The sequence below is a fragment of the Colletotrichum phormii genome, assembly GCF_030913505.1.
Source record: "Colletotrichum phormii strain CBS 102054 chromosome Unknown BDP81scaffold_10, whole genome shotgun sequence".
In the NCBI taxonomy this organism is placed as follows: Eukaryota; Fungi; Ascomycota; class Sordariomycetes; order Glomerellales; family Glomerellaceae; genus Colletotrichum; species Colletotrichum phormii.
In genome coordinates this window covers 211,120-229,814 of record NW_026851452.1, presented here as the reverse complement: position 1 = coordinate 229,814, position 18,695 = coordinate 211,120, and the positions used below count along the sequence as shown (strand labels likewise).

At 52.7% G+C, this 18,695-nt stretch overlaps 5 protein-coding genes across 5 annotated transcripts; 2 read left to right on the top strand and 3 right to left on the bottom strand.

Moving 5' to 3' along the window:
* The first annotated feature begins 1,617 nt into the window (after positions 1-1,617).
* On the top strand, positions 1,618-2,790 carry BDP81DRAFT_427667 (uncharacterized protein). The gene has a single exon (XM_060590367.1). It carries the CDS (start codon positions 2,188-2,190, stop codon positions 2,515-2,517), a length of 330 nt encoding a protein of 109 aa, XP_060445081.1. The 5' UTR covers positions 1,618-2,187; the 3' UTR covers positions 2,518-2,790.
* Positions 2,791-6,340: 3,550 nt separating this feature from the next.
* BDP81DRAFT_471540 (uncharacterized protein) lies at positions 6,341-7,691 on the bottom strand. Its single transcript, XM_060594589.1, has 2 exons — positions 6,764-7,691; positions 6,341-6,701 (listed from the first exon to the last, which is right to left on the bottom strand). The coding sequence occupies exons 1-2, from the start codon at positions 7,608-7,610 to the stop codon at positions 6,433-6,435; spliced, it is 1,116 nt and encodes a 371-aa protein (XP_060445080.1). The 5' UTR covers positions 7,611-7,691; the 3' UTR covers positions 6,341-6,432.
* Positions 7,692-10,129: 2,438 nt separating this feature from the next.
* BDP81DRAFT_449504 (cora-like Mg2+ transporter) lies at positions 10,130-12,805 on the bottom strand (the record flags this gene model as incomplete). Its single annotated transcript, XM_060592418.1, has 3 exons — positions 10,130-10,406; positions 10,465-12,402; positions 12,459-12,805. The coding sequence occupies 3 exons, from the start codon at positions 12,803-12,805 to the stop codon at positions 10,130-10,132; spliced, it is 2,562 nt and encodes an 853-aa protein (XP_060445079.1).
* Positions 12,806-14,827: 2,022 nt separating this feature from the next.
* Positions 14,828-16,869, bottom strand: BDP81DRAFT_348575 (CBF/Mak21 family protein). Its single transcript, XM_060586169.1, has 3 exons — positions 16,193-16,869; positions 15,267-16,137; positions 14,828-15,201 (listed from the first exon to the last, which is right to left on the bottom strand). The coding sequence occupies exons 1-3, from the start codon at positions 16,816-16,818 to the stop codon at positions 15,061-15,063; spliced, it is 1,638 nt and encodes a 545-aa protein (XP_060445078.1). The 5' UTR covers positions 16,819-16,869; the 3' UTR covers positions 14,828-15,060.
* A 278-nt stretch (positions 16,870-17,147) lies between these two features.
* On the top strand, positions 17,148-18,531 carry BDP81DRAFT_427658 (ATP synthase subunit 4). The gene is made up of 4 exons (XM_060590366.1): positions 17,148-17,230; positions 17,337-17,791; positions 17,932-18,154; positions 18,291-18,531. The coding sequence occupies exons 1-4, from the start codon at positions 17,200-17,202 to the stop codon at positions 18,314-18,316; spliced, it is 735 nt and encodes a 244-aa protein (XP_060445077.1). The 5' UTR covers positions 17,148-17,199; the 3' UTR covers positions 18,317-18,531.
* Positions 18,532-18,695: the final 164 nt, after the last annotated feature.

Genomic DNA, 18,695 nt, shown 5'->3' with positions numbered 1-18,695 from the left:
GATGGACGACCCACGGGGGCCAAAAAGAAATTCCTGCCTCTGTGCGTACCTGGTTTCCCTCCAATGGTCCCCTTGCTACCTTGATTATCCCGGACGTCAACACGTCGCTTGTCGGATCGCTCCGAACAGTGAGGTTTTATCAAATTGCCTTATTATAGATGGTGCTCCGGAAATTGGAAGGGCGTCGATAGCGTCCAAAGGCCGGGTCGATTCAACGAGTGATTAGCGATAAAAGTTCGAAGTGTCAAGGCACGGCGACGAAAGCTGATGCCAATGTGCGTGGTCTGAGCAGCGAGTGTGGCAAGGTGATTCACTGTAACCCTGCAGGTATCGAAGCAATGAGGTGGATTGATACGTCGTCAAGTGTGGATGTGAGTGAATTGGGTGAAGCCTTCTGGAGGTGCAACAAGGCCGAAAACATAAAAATGGCCAAATTCTAACATCAAGGCGTGGCGGGAGGCCTTGGGTATCTATACGAGCCTCCAACTCAGACGGGCCAACGAAGGACGAGCCGGCCACAGCGTGTGTGAGTGCGCGCGTGTGTGACTGGAGGGAAGGCCAGCTGAACAAGGTGGTGTGTAGTGACAAGTCGATGATGATCTCGACGACTAAAACGTAAAGGTGTGGCCTGTCACGACATGGCATGGCAATACTATTGTGAAGCTCCGGTAGTACTTACCTTCTTTACCTCGCGGATACCCGTACCTTCCTGGCTTTAGATAGGTAGGTATCCGTACTACGAAGCTTTAGAGAAGGTCGGCGCCGATGGGTCCCGCGCACTTACTTCCTTACTTCACGGCAAGTCGCAAGGGAAAGAACGAGGAAATTTTTGACTTCGCGGACCTTTCTTTCCTCCGCTTATGTCGTGGCCTCATAAGAATATTTAAGGTACTAAAGCACGCAAAGGTAACTACCTAGGTAGGTATGTACCTTGTAGTACACAGGCCTACAGGGAATGCCTATCAAGAGACGCGGCCTAGCAACTTACACAACCACACAACGTACGACACTCCCAGTGTTCTCTCCAAACATGGGATAGAAGCTGTACTTCGAACAGATACAGCCCTGCCTGCCTCGGCCGCACCCTGTTTCCAAATGCCGGGCTTTCCATCGAATGACAGGTGACCGCGGGCAGCGAGATCAAAAACTTTTTGACCTGCCTTCCAAGTTGACAAGGGGCCAGGATCTATGGAATCAGAAGATAGAAAGATGGCCGGTATCCGTACTCCGTACTGCTCGGATGCATCGAAAAGTCCCTCCCCCGCCGTGCCGGTCTTTCTGGAAACGCAGCAGCCCGTCAAGTTGCAGCTGCAACTGGCCGTGCAGTCGAAGCAGAGGAAATCAAAGGCCTGGCCTTGCATCCCATCCCAAGTTCCAATTATTGCCCGCCTCTCTTCGACCTCCTCCACTCACCCGCCTTTTCCACCTTTGCCGTCTCGCGCCCACCTCCCACAACCTGCCACAACCTCCCCAAGCACGTTCCTGGCCTGGAACTCGAGCTTGACGTGTGTTGCCCTGAGACCCCAAACCGCGTGCGTGTACCTTTCAGAATCAGACGCAAGACAAGCACCGGTCAATCAACGGACTCTCAACCATTGGCAACAAGAGGGGTGCTCAGGTGGAGGGGAATTCCTCAAGCCCGCGCCATTACGCGTTTCGCCCCTCATCAACCATCCCACCCGTCCAACCCCAGCACAGTTACGAGGTTCCATCCAAGAAAACCTTAGCCTTAGTCCTGCAGGCTTGCAGACGGACGACCGTCGACAAGACCCGATCAGCCACCACTGTCACTGCCAACTACCTACCAGGATCGACGCCCGGGCATTATTCACTATTGAAGACGGCCACACACCTTCGACTACCTTACCTATCATGGTACGGTACATGGTGTCTGTAATACCTTCGCGCCTGTTTGGGACTTCGTACATGCAAATCAGCGAGGTCGCTACCAGACGGGCACGACGGGCTTTTCGTCATTCCCATTCCGCCGCTTTGTTTCTCTGGCTTTAACTAGATGCTACTTCAGGCTCCCGCCTTCGCCGTACGCTACACGCGGCTCTCTTTTCCACTGGTCAGTGGTATTGCTGAGCGAGATGCGGCCGCATGAGAGGCGTGCGTCGGCGAAGCTCAAGAGTGGTTCAGTCTGAAACTTGACTGCCTCTGCATCATTCAAGCAGGCAGTCAATCATGATTGCCCTTTCCGATCCCGAACGAACATTTCCTCGGGCAGTATTGTGGTTTGTCTGTCTCGCGGGAGCGGGACTGCGTTGCGACTCATGGGAATTCTGGCACAACGCCTCAAACACAGTCAGACAGCATCTTTCATCTGATACTCGATCCTCAGATGCTATGAGGACCGAACAGCATCTCGACAATGGACCCCTAAGGCCGAGACACACAATCACTTGGATTGGACGCCTGAGGACAGCGAGGATCATGCCCGTCCCACCGCCTCTTCCTCTCCAGTGCTCCACGTTGTCAACTTTTGCCCAGCCCGGCTTTGGGTCCTTGGGGTGAGATGTTGGCCACCCCTGTAAGCCGGTGGACTTCGTGTTCAACGGCCATACGAAGGCTGGGCCGTAACAGTACTGCGAGCCTGCGAGGTCCACTTACAACCGAGAGTCCGGATTATCAACTTGGCTGCCAGACCGCCGCATGAAGCGTTAGTCTTCAGCTCTAGTCGTCAACACCCGCGCATTCCATATTGTATAGTTGAGCTGCGCCTCAATCGCAGCTGCACACATGACGCGGATCGATGGCTTACGGTACGCGCACAACAGATACGTGGACGTTTGTACGAAGTACGGATACTCGACGGGATCGAGTTGCCTCCACAAGGCCGTGAAGGCCTATCCGCTCACTCTGCTACGACCCATGCCCAGTTCCACGACACTGCATACTAGCCTGTAACTCGAATTCGATTCGCCTGCACTGAGCCTTACTATCAATGGTCAAGGGACCCCAATCGGATCCGTCAACTTCAATCAAGTCCCTGGGGAACTTTACTGTTGCCGTCTGATTGTTGTATCTCTCTCCGGAATTCTCTGGTATTTCCCGCCTCCCCGCATCAAAAAAAAAAAAAAAAAAAAAAAAAAAAACCCCCCTTTGCGCCGGTCTTCGTAGACTGTAAGAGAACAGAAAGTCGAGCCAAGACTTTGAACTACAGTCTGTGTTATTGCAGGGCCTTTCCGATGTTACGCCAGCTTTGGATCCCTTCAAACTAGCGCGGGGTTGCTGCTTTCTTCCGGCATCTTGTCTGATATCCTCATTCTTGCTGGATTAACAATACCAACCTGCACTTGGGATCAGCAAGTTACATCCGCCTTTCACACATACAGACACACCACACGGCGACAAGTAACACATCAAAGGAAGGGTCCTGAGGCCCGAGCTTCTGGGCAATTCTCTCCATGTTTCTACTGATCAGCCAACAGCCTTCCACTTTCACAGCCCGCATTACACCCAGGTTTCCCCGTCAAACATGAAATTAAAATAGAACGATACTTGACAGCCAGTCATCGGCGCTTCCTGATTTTGCCTCGAAGCATTCTCCGATATCAAAATGCTTGGAACAGACGCATCAAAGAAGATATTGATCACCCAACTCGCCCCATCCTAGTCACCTTGTATCTTCAAAAGTCAAGTAGTGATGCGACCTCGAAAACCGGTAATTGTATCTAATCCCACTTTTACACCGAAATCTAGGTATACCAAAGATCAGGAAAAGCAGAAAATAGACCAGGCCTCGAAGGCCAATGGCATCGCGCCGAACTAAGACGGCCGGGGCTTCCGACGGCTGGTACGGTGAGAGTTTGTAACCCTCTCCAAGCTCGCGCAACTGAGCTAGGTACTAGACATGCCAGCGACTTCATCTGTGCTGCAGCCGGACGGGCTTGAGCAACGGCCACCTCCCACCATATGTGCGAGACCAATCGACTGGCCGCAACATGCAGGCTTGGCCAGGTTCTATCAAGATCCCGTCGTTCTTGGGAGGCGCAAGTATGGTCTTTTTCTGCACACTATCCAGGCATAGTCGGGACGGGTTTGCTTCCGTTGCACACCATGTCCCTGGCTACGCACCCTCCTCGGCCTGTTTCGCACACCACGCCTATCGTGGATTTTGAAAGCCCCAATTGTTGGTCGGGAAAGCCCTCTTCAGGCTCTCGCTGCTAGGTGGGTTTCGTCCTCTCTCTATGTACGTACATCTCCTCCCACCTTCATGATTCGACTTGGTCGTCGCCCTGTCCTTGGCGTTTCGCCCAATCTCGAACCTTTCGCCTTGCCTGGGAATGCTTTTCAGCGTATGGAGTACCCAGTTATCAACTTATCTTGTCACCCCTCGTCGATAGCTGGCACTGCGCGAGTGTAACCTCGACGACTGTCAACTTGTCAAGTGATTGAGTTTCCAGACTTCCCGAATCAACTCGTTAGTGTCCGCGCCCACTGAGAACAGCACGCACGAGGGACCGATCTCGATCATCCAATGCCTCGATGGCGCAGATAGGTGGAGGGCGGTAGTTGAGCCCCAACAGGAGAGTCTGGGAGTGGTTGCGTCCCTGAGTGGGGGGTGGAAGGGGACAAAGTGCCTGGGTAGAGAGAGACCGGGGGCTCCCACGGACAGAGCAGAAACCAAAACCTTGGCGTCCGACGTTTCCCAGATGGGCGGTTGCTTCAGCCCGACGGGTCTTTTTCCTTTTTGATCCCATCTTTTTGTATGCTTTTCCCTTTTCCTTCCATGACTTCTTCCTGAAACTCGGGGCTCTGTCAGTCGAGGCGCCCAAAAAACATGGGACTGACCGTCATCCCAGCAAGCCCATTGGCTCTCAGATCGCGAGGCTGTCGCGGTCGGTCTCTTCTTCTCCTTCTTCGCTCTCTGACTTTACACGACACCCGTTGTCGTGTACGCATCAGTCTCTTTCCTCCGTACTCTGCTGTTTGAGTAGACTTGGGACGATGTTCGGTCCTGCCGGGTTTGGCCTATGTTGGTTGTAATGACACAATCTCAGGGTTTTTTGGGTCCTTTCTCCAATTTTGCAACTCGCCTTGCTTTTTTGGGGGTGAGTGTCTCTTTGCTTTGGGACAAAAATTCTAGTTGAGTGAATTGAGTTGGTCTGATAGTGTGACCTAACTTGAAGCCGAGGGGGGGGGGGGGGAAAGGAGATGGGTGGCCTGATTAAATGACTTCATTTTTGTACTCTGAAGCATTTAATTTTTCTGCCCCTCGTCGGATCAAGTTCCTGTGTGAAAAAGGTTGATGGAAGTTAGTTTTCCTCTGCTTGCTCCCGGCCGGATTCACTGCCGAGAGTCTCGTAAATTACACGAATTCTCTCTTTCGTGAACGTCTCATTTGAGGTCTGGTATGGGAGCCGAGGCAACTCTGGGAGTCAGCAACTGAGTTTAACTGAGCTGCTGCCAATGCCCGCATGCTGCCCTTTTGAATGATGAAGAGTAGAGCAGCTTCCTTGCTGGATATGTGCCATTACTATGACAGTGCAGTGTTTAACAGACTCTCTTTCGCCTGATGACTACCGGCCGAGGTAGAGGAACTTGGGACGATGAAGTTCTTTGACTTGTCTTGTTCAAAATCCAAGGGCAGGAACGAAGTAAGTTTGTCCATACCTATAATAGTTGAAGCGATGCCGTCTGTCTCTCTCTGGTCAAGAGCCTTAGGTTGAAAAGGCGTAAGCCAGCTAGGTGAAAGTTAATTGCCATCCGTTGTGTTTTCTATCTGTGACTTGCCGAGTCTGCGACAATTGATAGAAGGCCTGCCTCGCACTCAAGTCAAGGCATGAACACTCTATGGTTGAGATAGGTAGCTTGAGTCTTGAACCCTTTGCTTGATCGAGTCTAGGCAAAGATCCCACTCTATCACACTATACCGGCAACTGAACTTCACATCATGTTAGGAGGCATCATTCCGCCATGTTGTTGGCACGATATTCAAGTATCATGTTACGTATAATCTAGTAATATGAAAGGTGCCATTTTTATGACATGATACCATCACCCCATCGTTGAATTTTGTATATTATATCGTGCAACTTCTGCTCAGTCCTATTCCACTTCATCCCCAGAAGCAGTCAAACGGAAAGAAAATCTACCATGTTGCAGATAAAAGCCAGTTGATATATTGCTCAGACACACTCAAACGGAGGGACCACACACGACTGCCACCCCCTCTGGAAGGAACCGGGGAAGAAATATCAAAATCCTTAGAACAATAGGGAACCCATAGCACCTCTCCTGGTTCAAGATCATCATGTCCTGTATTCCATGACCGACCCCGTCTGACTCGTGGACTCTTTGTCACGTATTCACGCGGTCTTGCTGTGGAATTACTGTCGAAATAGGAGGTTCTGAAGGCGTTCAGTTATCGTGGTTTCCTGTAGGTTTCCGCGTCACCTTTAACAAATACACACCTAAAGCTGTGCCTCAAGTAAGAGGGTCTCCATGAAAGTACGGGCCAGTTGTGGGAAACTCATCCCACTCATAAGCATCATCACTTGGCGTGATCTCCCACTGCTGGTCTGCAACGCCCAGGGACTGATAGTCGGTGAACATTGAATCGCCATCTAGCATGAAATTTTGGTTGCCGGTACCGCCCATGACAGAAAGCAAGTCCCGAAAGGACTCGAGTAAGGGTGTTTGACCATTACCTGGTGTTGATATAGCCGACGTCCTTCCAGAGGAAATCACTGTCCCTGTAGATCCTCGTAAGTCTCTTGTCTGAAGAATGGTTCCGACCTCTTGAGAAACGGCTTACCTGGGCTGCCATCCGAGGATGAATCCGAAACTTGCTCTCCCTCGGTACTGGAGGTATGTTCCTCGATGAATCGATCGAAGAAGATTTTTATGAACGTATTTAAACCGCTAATGATTCTTTCACTGTCGACACCCGGTACACGGCTGGCGCGATCGGCCAGCATCTCCGCCGTGGTCTCCTGCCAGTAACTTCGCATGTTCGTCGCCACTTCGCGGGTCGGACTGTAGACATAGGGAGAACGTGGCCGCTGCTTACCGGGGAAGACGATGTCCCAGACGGCGAACCATTGCTGCTCTACGGCGAGCTTGCGATCCACCCTCTCCTTGAGATCCCTCTGCTGATCGTGGGTGATGCCTTCTGGCGGTTGGTTGGCCCGCTTGGTGCAGTCCTGTTGCCTTGTGTGGCGCCTCTCCTCCTCTTGCGTCTCGAACTCTCGGCCGCACCTCGAGCAATAGTGAGGTTGACTGTGCTTTCGGCACAAATGCTGCTTCACATCTCTGATCCTATTCAGCTGTAATAAAGCGCACCGGTTGTGGTTGCGTTTGTCTACCTTGTAGAACGGACAGGCTAAGCTGAGACCGTCGTGATTCTTGTCGGCGGCCGAACCTCGAAGTCGCGGTTTCTTCCTTTTGGACTCATCTGGGCATTCGTCGTCATCACTCTGGTCCTGGCCACTGGGTTCATGCCTGTTTGCACCTCTTTTTTGACGACGTGGCGAGCTTGTGTTCCCACTGCGGTGTTGTGTGGGCTTTTCTTCACTGGTGTCGCGGTTATGTTGGCATGTGTTGTAGGCGGGGGCTGTCCTCGATTCCTGTCGTGAAGAAGATGGGCAAGACCTGTGTTTCATATTCGAGCCAAGTTTCCAGTGACAAGACCAGGCAGAGGGCTGAGATCAAGACTTGAGAAACCATTGCAGATACAAGACCATGCCTCTGCAAGTTCCTAGAGACTTGTCTAGGAGCCATCGGTATCCGGTCGCTAGCATGCTTAGAGCACTCCCTTGGAAGTCAGTCTCATCTCCAACTTGAGAAGAGGCCAGGCTTGTATCTCGGCAGAGTTTTTCGGGTCCGGCGAAGCATGAGCTTGGCTTCTCAGCAGTAGACATCAATGAAGAGGCATCCCGTCCTCGATGGATGACCAGGTTTTCCACGGTTGAGTTCTCTTTGGGGACTCCAAAGAAAGGGATGAGTGAGTTTTTTTGACTGGCCTTTCTGGGCACATAAACAAGACTCCGGATCTGGACGGCCAGGGAACGGCGCATAATTCCAGGCTTTTTGCACGACTTGATCTCTGGAAGAAAATCATGTTGATCCATGGCCACGGGGCAGAAGGCTCTCTGGGAAAAGTACAGCCCGTAGTGAGCAAACTCAAGAGAATCTTCGGCGTCGAAGACTGCAGTAAAGAGCAGACCTTCCGCTGTATGTCTGACAGAGTTAAGAAAGCGTTCTGCTCGGAATCCGGGGTTACCAGAGCGATTTCTTGACAGGGCGCCCCGTTGCAATAGCAGTCTGGTACATGACTTCTCGGAGGTCAAGTGAGGTGCTTTGGTCTGGAAGCGACCAACAGAGTAGTTGAGATCCTGGAACTCCGTGATATTCTTGGTTCGTAACGTATCTCGCGATGGGCGCGAAAGTTCCCCCCTTGGACACGTCGAATCCTCCGTCATGTCTGCGTGTTTTTGACCGAAGGGCCACGGATCCAATATTGCCAGGCTGTTGAATGGCTTCTGGAACTTCTGCTGCAGTAGAATCCAAGGTTACTGCGTCCTGGCTTAATGTTAGGTATAGAGTAGTGTATAACGGCGAGGGTCGACGTTGAATAGGTCCAGGCAGCTGAACAGCCTTCGATTGAGGACATGCGGTTTGTACGATCCGCGAGAAGAAGTCCACGATAAGGCAAGACCCTGGGGCAAGTAAAGTTGTCTCCTCATAGACTGGTGATAGCCGCGGGGCAGCGGGAGACACAGAACACTCTGGCTGAAATTGCGTCCACGGAACGGTGATCCACGTCGGTTCAAATCTATGGTAAGTTTGGGCCGCGGCAATTTATCCATAAAAGGGACAATTGCGCAAGTAACCAAGTCAAAAACTTGGTGATCCCGAAGAAATTTGATTGACGGTAGACGGGGTCCACGGCAGAAACAGTCCACGATAGAGAGATGGTCCACGAAAAGGATAGGATAGTCCACGTTTGAGATTGTCCAGACAGAATCCAAGTTCAGGAGCTTCCAGGGCATCCAACGGTCATCCACGATTGCTTATGCTAGGGCACAGCGTCCACGTATACGGTCAGGAGTGTAGCGTGTTATCGTCGTTACCGTCGCTTGTTGTCGTCGAGAATAGCGTTGATCTGTTCGAGGAAAGCAATTTTAGTACAAGATGGATGATGAATGGTGATGAAAAGATAAAAGCATCTCCCATCAACCCATGGTGTTTAAATATCATGCCCAAAGAGGCGGGCTCATGCGAACCTAACAGCTCGAGCAGTGAGAAAGAGCACAATTGTGCTCCCATCATTCGCCGCAGCTCCTGCTTTCCCCTGGCTGGACTGTCTGCATCGTGCATCACGGTGATTGGGTCTTGCCCCAGTCCATGTCATCCTTCGACCACTACCCCCTTCCAGCTCCGGGCACACACTTCTTCCACTTCACCATCAGGCTGCGTGTAGCCTACGGTACCTTGGGTATCTGCTGACGAAACTGACATCACGGGCGTTTTCCCTCCTCACTGAGTCTTCATTGAAATTCCAAACACTCTGGAGACCGGGCTACTTTCTGCAGACAAATCCCCCTCCTTCTCCCCACGCCCCGCGCCCTGCTGCTATTTCATGCAGGCTGCGCCGAGAAAATGTAAACACCAAATGGATTGACTCGATTATCCCAACAAGCTGGGGCAATGCGCAGCTCATCCAGCTGTAGAAGCCTAGCTGTAGAAGAACATTCTGGCAAATAGCCCTAGGGCATGACGCATGTCCCGACAACCTGTTCCCTAGGGGAGAAATACCTAGAACTCCGAGGTCCAAGACACCAGCCTCGCGTTGTTAGCAATCTCTAGCTTCATACAATAGTCGAGTTTCCATCTATTTGAAATCAAGAAGCCCTCAATTTCGCGTCACCAGATATAACTCTGAAACCAAAAACAGGATTTGACATTATCAAAACGACCGGTGTACATTATTACACATTGTCCCGTTTGCCATCCGTGAATGCATCGATCAATCTAAACCAACAAACGATTTGGACCGTACGTATGCTTTTTCAGTTCAACAAGAAAAGAAAAAAAACCCATCAAACGCCAGTGAGGACTGCCTAACTCCTCCCTGAAAAGAGACACTTCCCTCATTTCGCTTTTCCCCCATCTCCTTCCCTTAGACAATGTTATAAACCCGCTTGGCAATCATATAACAACCCATGCCGAATGCCAAAAGGCCTGCGGTAATCGCCCAGAACCATTTCAAGTCCCCTTCGTACTCCTGGCCGGGAACCCAGACGTTCATGCCCCACAGACCAGTGATAATGTTCATGGGCAAGACAATCGTACCGAGCACAGTCAGCTTGCCGAGGACGTCAGCCGTTTGCTCTTGTCTTTCGTTCATGCGAATATTGATTTGAGCCAGATAGTTGCCGTGAGATCGTGCAAGGATCCTAAGAGGAGAGGATTGGTTAGCTCAGTACAACTTGTCCAGAATACGGAACGACTTACTTTTCATAGTGACTGAGATTGGACGTCATGGTCACAATATGATCCTGAATATCGCCCAGGTACAGTCCAATATCAGACTTGGGAGCGACATCCCAACGTTCGTTGCAGCGCTTCGCAAAGCCCTTGATGACGTCTGCCTTGTTGCCGAGCAGACGGTACAAGCTCATCACGCGTTTACGACAGTCGCCCACTCGGCGAAGCATATCGCCCTCAGATCCCACAGTCGTGCCCGCGTTGCTGGCCTTTTCGTCAAAAACATCGCTCTTGGAGTTGCCAGTAGAGGAATGTAGCTTCAAAATTTCATCATCAATGTCGTCGACCTCGTCCTCGATGTTTTGAATCAACGGCACAAACACATCGGTAATGTCGTCGATGATTGCGTAGGAAATCCAATCGGAGTTGACGATAAGGTAGTCCTTCAGCTGACGAATACGCCGGCGGACGTTGGCGGGATGCGGCGTCATGGAGAAATGGAAGCTGATAACACCCTCGCGGAAGACGATGACATACATGTTGACGGGCTCCAGGTAGTCTTCGCTGTTCTGATCCTGGTCAAAGGATCGGTAGTTGACAAAGTAGTAGTGGCGGAATAGTTCAACCTTTTCTCGCGCCTCCTGAACCATGATATCCTCAGCTGTAAGCGGATGGATACCAAAGGCCTTGGACAACACCTTCATCTCCGCTTCCGTAGGAGAGAGCACATCGAGCCACCACACAGGTCTTTCACCATACCTCGGTGCGTTGACGAGCAGCTCTGGCGTCTGGGTCGTCTGGTTGCCGACAACCGGCGATCTGATACCGGTAGGTGTACGATGAATGGACCCGGCGCGAGAGCTCCCACCCGAAGTCTTGTCAGGTGACTTGATGCCCTCTCTTCTCTCTTGTTCGGATTGAGTATTTGCGAGTGATGGCTGCCGCGTGGGAGCCCTAGACTCCCCGTTTTGTCCGGTATGAGAGTGGTGTGTGGATAGCGGTGGGAGACCACCGTCGTCTTCGCTATCCGTGCTCTCATCGTCGGAGAGAATACGCGGGTCTGGGATGAACAACTCCTGGAAGTTGCCACCGGTTTGCACAAGCTCCGAAATCGTCTGACTGTGGATGGTGCTCTGGAACTCCTCGTTGAAATAAGTGAAACGATAGGGAGCATCTTCCTCTGCACGATACCACTCCCGGGTAATCGGCCGTAGTCGGCCGTTGATAAGCTGAGGTTCGGTGATCCGCTTGGCGCGTCTTTCGTCGCTGCGTCCCTCCTTTTCAAAGCGGCTCCATTCCTCCAGAATATCAAGGTCGGGCCAACGGCGGCGGCGACGCCTCGGGCGTTGCTTAGCAGCTGGGTCCTGGGAGTGGCCTTCCTCGTCACCAATTTCCGAAATCCCGCTCGGGAAGCAAACATCCTCCTCGGCCGTCAAGGCAATGGTGTTCCTCCGTGCTAGATCAGGCGAAGAGTGATTATGAGCATCGGAGTGCGACCCGATGCTATTTCTTGGACTTCCACGCGGCGAGGTACGGATATCAATCTCGTCTTCGTGGATCATTACGTCTCCAAAGCTCAGATTCAACGGGTCAGACGGCCGGAAGGTGGGCGACCCAGGCATGGACGGTGGGTAGTTGACATTGTAGTTGTTGTCTTGGAACGGTGTTGCGAGCTTCGTCCTCGAGGATCTGCTGGACCCGCGTCGGCTCACTCGCTGGCGAGGATCGCTCGAACCGTAGCCAGGGAACATTGGCGCTGTGGAAGAGCGCTGAATGGACCTTGACAAGAGAGGGGCACCCTCATCCCACGAGCCGTCATCGTCGCCACTGTCTCCCACGTATGCGTTGCGCAGTCTGCTGCCCGTCTGGGGTGTCGTCGTCGTCGTCGTCGTCGTCGTCGCGGGGAAGGGGGCCGAATTATTCATGATGGAAGGCCTGCGAGGTCGGAGCGGCTGTGGATGATCTCTGCATTGTGTAAGTTAGACGTTGTGTCACCCGGAAACAGAACCACGCGGACTCACCTATGATCCAAGAGTTCCTGGCTATCAATGCTGGTGTTGCTGAGATTCGTGCGCTGGCGGTAAAAATCGTCTCTCTCGGGTGCCGTGGCCTGAGCTTCGTCGTGAGACTCCTCGGCCAGGACGGCGAAGGACTTGCGCCGATTGCGCTTCTTCTTCGCACCGCCGCGATGGTTCTTTCGCCGGCGAGGCTGCGGCTGCTGTCCGTTCTGGTCATTCCAGTTCGCATGGCTCGAGGGTGTCGCTGGCGGGGGCGGTGCTGTCGAGCTCGAGCCGGGAGTGTTGGACTGTCTCCGGGACGTCGGCGTCTGTAGATGAGCCGCCAAGGGCTGGAAGGGATTGCCAGACATGTTGGAGAGAATATGTCACACCGTCTCTCTTGCAGCGCTTGTGCCGACTACGAGAGACCAAGAGGGTGCCGCAGGTCGGCGCCGAGCAGACTGCAGGCGGCAGACTACCTTTGGCGTGGGCCGACGACTCCTGGTGTGTTTTGGTGGCGACGGAGGGCGGTTTCGACGTGAAGCACGAAACGAACTGCGGGCGAGCTGGGGTAGATTTCAGCTGCTTTCTATTTTGAGTGGGCGTGGGCGTGGGTCAAGCTCTGTTGGAGAAGGGTGGCAGCGCGAATATCGGATCGAATGCACTGTATTGTTTGAACGTTGAGATAAGAGATGGTAGAGGGAAGTCGGGAGATTCGAACTATACAGCAATTAACAGTACAGCTGTTCAAGAAGGCGATGCAGCGCAGATATCAGGCGGCTGAGTCTGAGGAAGAAAAGTGTGCCGATGGGTATTTGAATTGGGGGAGGGCGAGAAACAGTCTAAGGAACAGTCCAGACCTGAGAGATAGCAAAACTCGGTACCTTAGAGCGATGCATCCGTTCCGTTGGTTGCTCTCGGTGATGTCAGTGGAAGGTGGAGCACTCAGCAACCTGGGAGAGAGCCTTCAAATGCTAAGACGCTTTGAGGAGATCCGCCCACAGCACTTGAGCACCTATGGATACGCACCACGCACGGCACACGGGCACTGATGAGACCCCGCCCTGATGCTTCCGTCACTTGCCATTGGTCGCTGCGGGGTCCGAGAGCAGGTTGGCCCCGAAATTTAGCCAACCAGCGGCCACCTCCGAAAGCCTGGAAAGTCTGGCACCTTTTTTTCTTCTTCTTTTCTGGGGCTGATTCCATCCTGGCAGACATCGGAGCTCCAGGTCCTTACCTTACACAGTACACCTCACTCCCCCAAGCCATCAGCCAACACTTGAACACAGGGCATCCAGTCAGCGAGGACAGTGCTATCCGCTGTCGCTGCCCATCCCCGCAGTGGACCGGGACTTTGAAACTCAGCGTTGTTCTCCAGGTGTTCTCTCGACTGCCCACGTCCTTCCCTGACGCATGACACTCCACAAGTCTCCAGGCCGTCTAGGTACCTCAACTAACACCTCATAGAGCTTCGACCACCGCTCGGCTCACCGCTGAGCTAGTAGATCGGTTGCGGCAATTGAGCACACGACCTCTTGACTTTTTGGCTTTGCACGCCTGGGCGCCGAGAATTCCTCTCAACATTGGTTGGTCCATTTACCTTCACAAGATGGTACCTGATCCTCGAGCTGTATCGGGCCAGACACATGTGTGTGTCTGTCTTTTCGTACCCCAAGAGCTAGGTGTAATAAATGAGTGGGAGAAACCTCACTCAGGTAAGGTACCTTACTACACTACCTCATGACAGGATGAGTACCTATCTATGCCCGAGAGTCAAAAAATTTCGTCTGAAATCAAATGACTCTTTTCAAGGCATGCCACATGGAGGGAAAGAATGGGCTGCAGCGGGAGCTAGGCCAATGACAGATGGGAATAAGGTATCGTATCGAGATATAATTGCCGTGCTCTAATGGCAAAGTCGACACCACCTTATCGGAAAGCGGCACATCGACATTCATGCTGGAGGGGACCGGAATCTCGGCAAGGCGGACATCTCCAAATGCGCACTTTCACTGCACGACATGGTCTTTCTGCAAACTCAAATCGTAACCCCTACCCATCAAATTGTCAATGACTTACTTTGTTTGACTTTGCAAAGACGAGCTTGTGAAGTTGTTCAAGACATTGAGATGAGAGAAGTAGTCGACACTGAATCAGGTATGGGCATATCCATGTTGCTTCCACCTGCTACTTGAAACTTCGGATGACTTACTGTTCTGCTACCTACATCGGAGCATTTCGCTTCACGAAGTACGCGCCTCCCTGCATGATATTGGTAATAGACCGCAGCTAGAGGCTTGCTTGCCTTCATCGAATTGCCCAAACATCACCGCGCATCTGACTCAGCTAGTCGCAAGCGGACTCTTTACATAATTCAGAAGTAGTAGAAACGCCTCACATCACAGGCACTTACACAATGTTGAACTGCTTTGCCCAATAAGCGCCTTGTTTTGATAGTGGTAAAAGTGCCTATCCGTAATGTCTAAACTTTTCAAGAACCATCCATGCCTCCATGCCGCGCCCGGATATCAAGAATGCCAATCTGTCTTTGTACAAGGGAAACGCTGTTCGTCAGCCTTGGTAGCATCTCTCCTACCAACTCATGCTCATCCCATACTAGTGAAGTCTACTGGAAGCTCCACAGCTTCGCCACGAGGTTATCTTGGACCCCGGACTCCGGCTCATTTGGAAGGAACACCTTCTTGGGGATCTGGACTTCAATCACGGGCGGCTTTTTGACCTGCTTGCCCATTTCGGCCTCGAGCAACTTCACACCGATTGTTAGCTGACGGTTCCTCTGATGGTCTATCTGGGTTCTCTGGGGCAACTTACACTGCTGTATGAGTGGTCGAGGAAGTCCTCAATGTTGTAGGACTGCTTGGTAAACTGCTCCGACATGATCTTGGCAATCGTCGCCACGTTGGGGTGGTAGTGCGACTGCAGCTGCACAATCTCCCACAGACAGCTATCAATGGCGTGCGTCTCCATGGGATCGGCCTCGTCTGCTAGGAACGGGTCATCCAAGCCTTCGGTCTCCATGAGCGCCTTGATCTGCGGATCTCTCGTCTCCCTGTGGATCATGAACGTGCACAGAGGATGCCTCTTGAGAATGTTGTACATCCAGGGCACGATGAAGACGACGGCGCTCGGGGGAGCGTTGAGACTGAGCCGAGCGAGCCTCTTGATGAAGCTCGCCACCAGCACCGCGGGTAAATGTGTCGAGCAGAGGAAGGTATCCATCAGCCGGAAGAATCTTGAGCGGTACTTGGAGTGCAGGATGTCCCGGTCCAGGAGTGAGTAGAGCTTGGTGTAGAATGACGGGTAGTCGAGATTGCGTTCCTGGATGAGGTAAAAGACACCAGAGAGCGCGAGCAGCGAGATGGAGCCACCCGCGTCGTAGGAATCCGTCAGGAAGTCGGCGAGCAACTCTGGGCGGATGAACCACGGGGCGATCTCCTTGGACATTGCGTCCAGAATCTGCTTCCGCTGCTCCCTCGTCGATGCCAACCTCAACACCGCAAGCCAGGCGTCTTGACCCTGCTTCTTGTGCTGGTGCACAGAGTTGACGTTATGAGACTTCTTCTTGGGGTTTTCGGCGTAGAAGTTTCCTAGTTCCTTCGGCACGTCCCCAATGTTTGAGAGCAGCTCGAAAGCGTCATCAAACACCTCTTTGGGCAGAGACCCGGGGTTCTCGGCCAGAGATCTGTGAGTCGTTAGTTCCGTGATCCCAAAAGTCTTGAGTGCTCTGATACACATACTTGACGGCCTTTAATGTGAAGAAGCGAATGTCGTCGTATTCTGTCAAGTATTTCTCGACAAACTCGACACGAACATCATCACTGTCTGATGCCAACAGGCCCCTCACAATCTGCTCGATAAAGACGTGAGGGAACGTGTACTCCTCCTTCTCGGTAAAGTGCTGAGCCTCGGCCTTGAGAGACCTCATAGCCAGCGTCAACGCAGTCGACGCCAATTCTTCTTCCTCGAGAAGCGAAGCGAGCACGCCCTTGTACTCAAGATACCGCTCCCTCAACCATTGCACGACCACCTTCTCCTTCTCAGCCTGTCCTGGCCTGAAGACGAGTGCTCCCGCCGAGAGCAATCTCACAAAAACTCTGCACAGGGCCACGCAGGCTAGGGTCGCAGCCTCGGGCTCATCTTCCTGCGTTCCGGCGATTTGGATGAGTTTTGTAATGTTGTTGTAGTGCTTCTTGGATTCCAAAATTTCATTTTCGAGCAGCAGGATCTCAGCCTGAGGGTCGTTGCTCTCATCGCTCTCTGCTTCAGACTCGGACTCGGATTCCGATTTGGCGCGCTTCTTTGACTTCTCCTTCGTGGGAATTCGTTTCCTCTTCAGGCCGTCGCCCGAAACTTTGGCAGTCATTTTTTTCCTTCTTTTTCTTTGGCGTTAACTTCTTATGTACTAAGTTTTGGATGTTGATATCAGTCTTCGTGAAAATCGAGTTCAAATTTACAGCGGGTCCCCGATGAGATGGGAATTTTCATCGAGGTACCAATGTACTTGCAGGCGCCGGGTTCCACTTCAACTTGAATGGACGCGGACTTGGAAGCCCAAGCGCCGGTCGGTCGTCCTGTCCCAGTCTCCCTCCCAAATTCCCGCAGCCACTGCATCCGCCACATCACGTGACTAAGTCATAGCCGTCTCGGGAGTAAGCGGTACCCGTAGACAAAATCTAACCTCACCTCGAGCAGCTCCGAATGACCTCAAACCCATAATACCCGCAACCCCCCCAATCATCACACAATGGCGTCTCGCTTGGCTCGAAGCGCTGTCGGTACGTCCAGACACATCCCTCAAAGCTTCGGCGTGTCAATTGGCTTGCTCGACAAACGTAAACGTGGTGGCTAACGCGCAGGCTTGTCCCCTCCCTTCTCGAACAGGCGCGAACCTCCTCAGGCCGACCCTGGCCCGCCGCACTCTGCCCGCCATCTCGGCCTCGATCGCCGGCGCCCGCAACGCCTCCAACGTCCCCGCCGAGGACCCCAAGAAGAAGGCCCTGTCCATCGTCGACGCCCTCCCCGGCAACTCGCTCCTCTCCAAGACCGCCATCCTCTCCTCGTCCGCCGCCCTCAGCGTCTACGCCATCAGCAACGAGTACTATGTCGTCAACGAGGAGACCGTCGTCGCCTTCTGCCTGCTCGCCGTCTGGGGCGGTCTGATCAAGTACGGAGGCCCGATGTACAGCGAGTGGGCCCAGGGCCAGGCCGACAAGATCAAGGGCATCCTCAACTCCGCCCGTGCCGACCACACCCAGGCCGTCAAGGGACGCATCGAGGACGTCCAGCAGATGTCCGGCGTCGTTGACATCACCAAGTCCCTCTTCGCCGTTTCCAAGGTACGGCTCCTATGATGTAATCGATGGAAAGAGGAGGCTATTTCGGAACGAGCCTCGGTCGGACGGAAAGAGTTGGCACAGCCGGAGAGCATCATCAATAAAGTTACCAAAGAACAGCAGCTGACATATTCAAACAATAGGAGACTGCCGAGCTCGAGGCCAAGGTCTACGAGCAGCAGCAGAAGACCGCCCTGGCCGCCGAGGCCAAGACCGTCCTCGACTCCTGGGTCCGCTACGAGGGCCAGGTCAAGGCTCGCCAGCAGAAGGAGCTCGCCGAGAGCATCATCGCCAAGGTCACCAAGGAGCTCGAGAACCCCAAGGTCCTCCAGCAGATCCTCCAGCAGAGCATTGCTGATGTCGAGAGTACGTGTTCACTTTTTTTCCTCCCCAAATACCTCCGTCATCGGATGGCCCTTCATTCAACCCCCCGGGTTCTCCACCGAAATCATCAACCCATCCATCCATTGACCTTTTGCTAACATTCATTCCCTCATAACAGAGATCGTCTCCTCCAAGGCCCAATAGATTCCCCCAACCCTTACTAGAGTCTGAGCGAGAAGCTTTCCTTTGTCCAAGGGGTCCTGTTCCCCTTGCGTGTCAATAAACACCCTGTGCATTAGCCAAATTCAAAGAACTTGAGAGAAGAAAACGAAACTGGACCACCGCCCAATGTGTCGCGTAAGTGTTTAATTAGGAAAAAAGCTTATTCTACTCGACAATTGATTCACGATCTTCAACAATATCGGTTTATCTAAATTTGGTACTTTATTGAGCTATTTAAGATGGCATGGTGAACGCCAAGGCTTTTTCGCAGGTGTCTTTAACCATTGTTGTGGTGGCTGCACCACCCACCTCCGCTCGCAAATCCGATCGCTCCGACATTCTCCGCCCGAGCATAGCAACG

Coding starts and splice junctions, on each gene's coding strand:
- BDP81DRAFT_471540 (XM_060594589.1), bottom strand. CDS start 7,610: ATGAAACACAGGTCTTGCCCATCTTCTTCACGACAGGAATCGAGGACA. Junction 6,702..6,763: donor ATCCTCGGATGGCAGCCCAG/GTAAGCCGTTTC, acceptor GAGGATCTACAG/GGACAGTGATTTCCTCTGGA.
- BDP81DRAFT_427667 (XM_060590367.1), top strand. CDS start 2,188: ATGATTGCCCTTTCCGATCCCGAACGAACATTTCCTCGGGCAGTATTG.
- BDP81DRAFT_427658 (XM_060590366.1), top strand. CDS start 17,200: ATGGCGTCTCGCTTGGCTCGAAGCGCTGTCG. Junction 17,231..17,336: donor CTTGGCTCGAAGCGCTGTCG/GTACGTCCAGAC, acceptor CTTCTCGAACAG/GCGCGAACCTCCTCAGGCCG. Junction 18,155..18,290: donor GAGCATTGCTGATGTCGAGA/GTACGTGTTCAC, acceptor CCCTCATAACAG/AGATCGTCTCCTCCAAGGCC.
- BDP81DRAFT_348575 (XM_060586169.1), bottom strand. CDS start 16,818: ATGACTGCCAAAGTTTCGGGCGACGGCCTGAAGAGGAAACGAATTCCC. Junction 16,138..16,192: donor TTCACATTAAAGGCCGTCAA/GTATGTGTATCA, acceptor AACGACTCACAG/ATCTCTGGCCGAGAACCCCG. Junction 15,202..15,266: donor TCGACCACTCATACAGCAGT/GTAAGTTGCCCC, acceptor ATCGGTGTGAAG/TTGCTCGAGGCCGAAATGGG.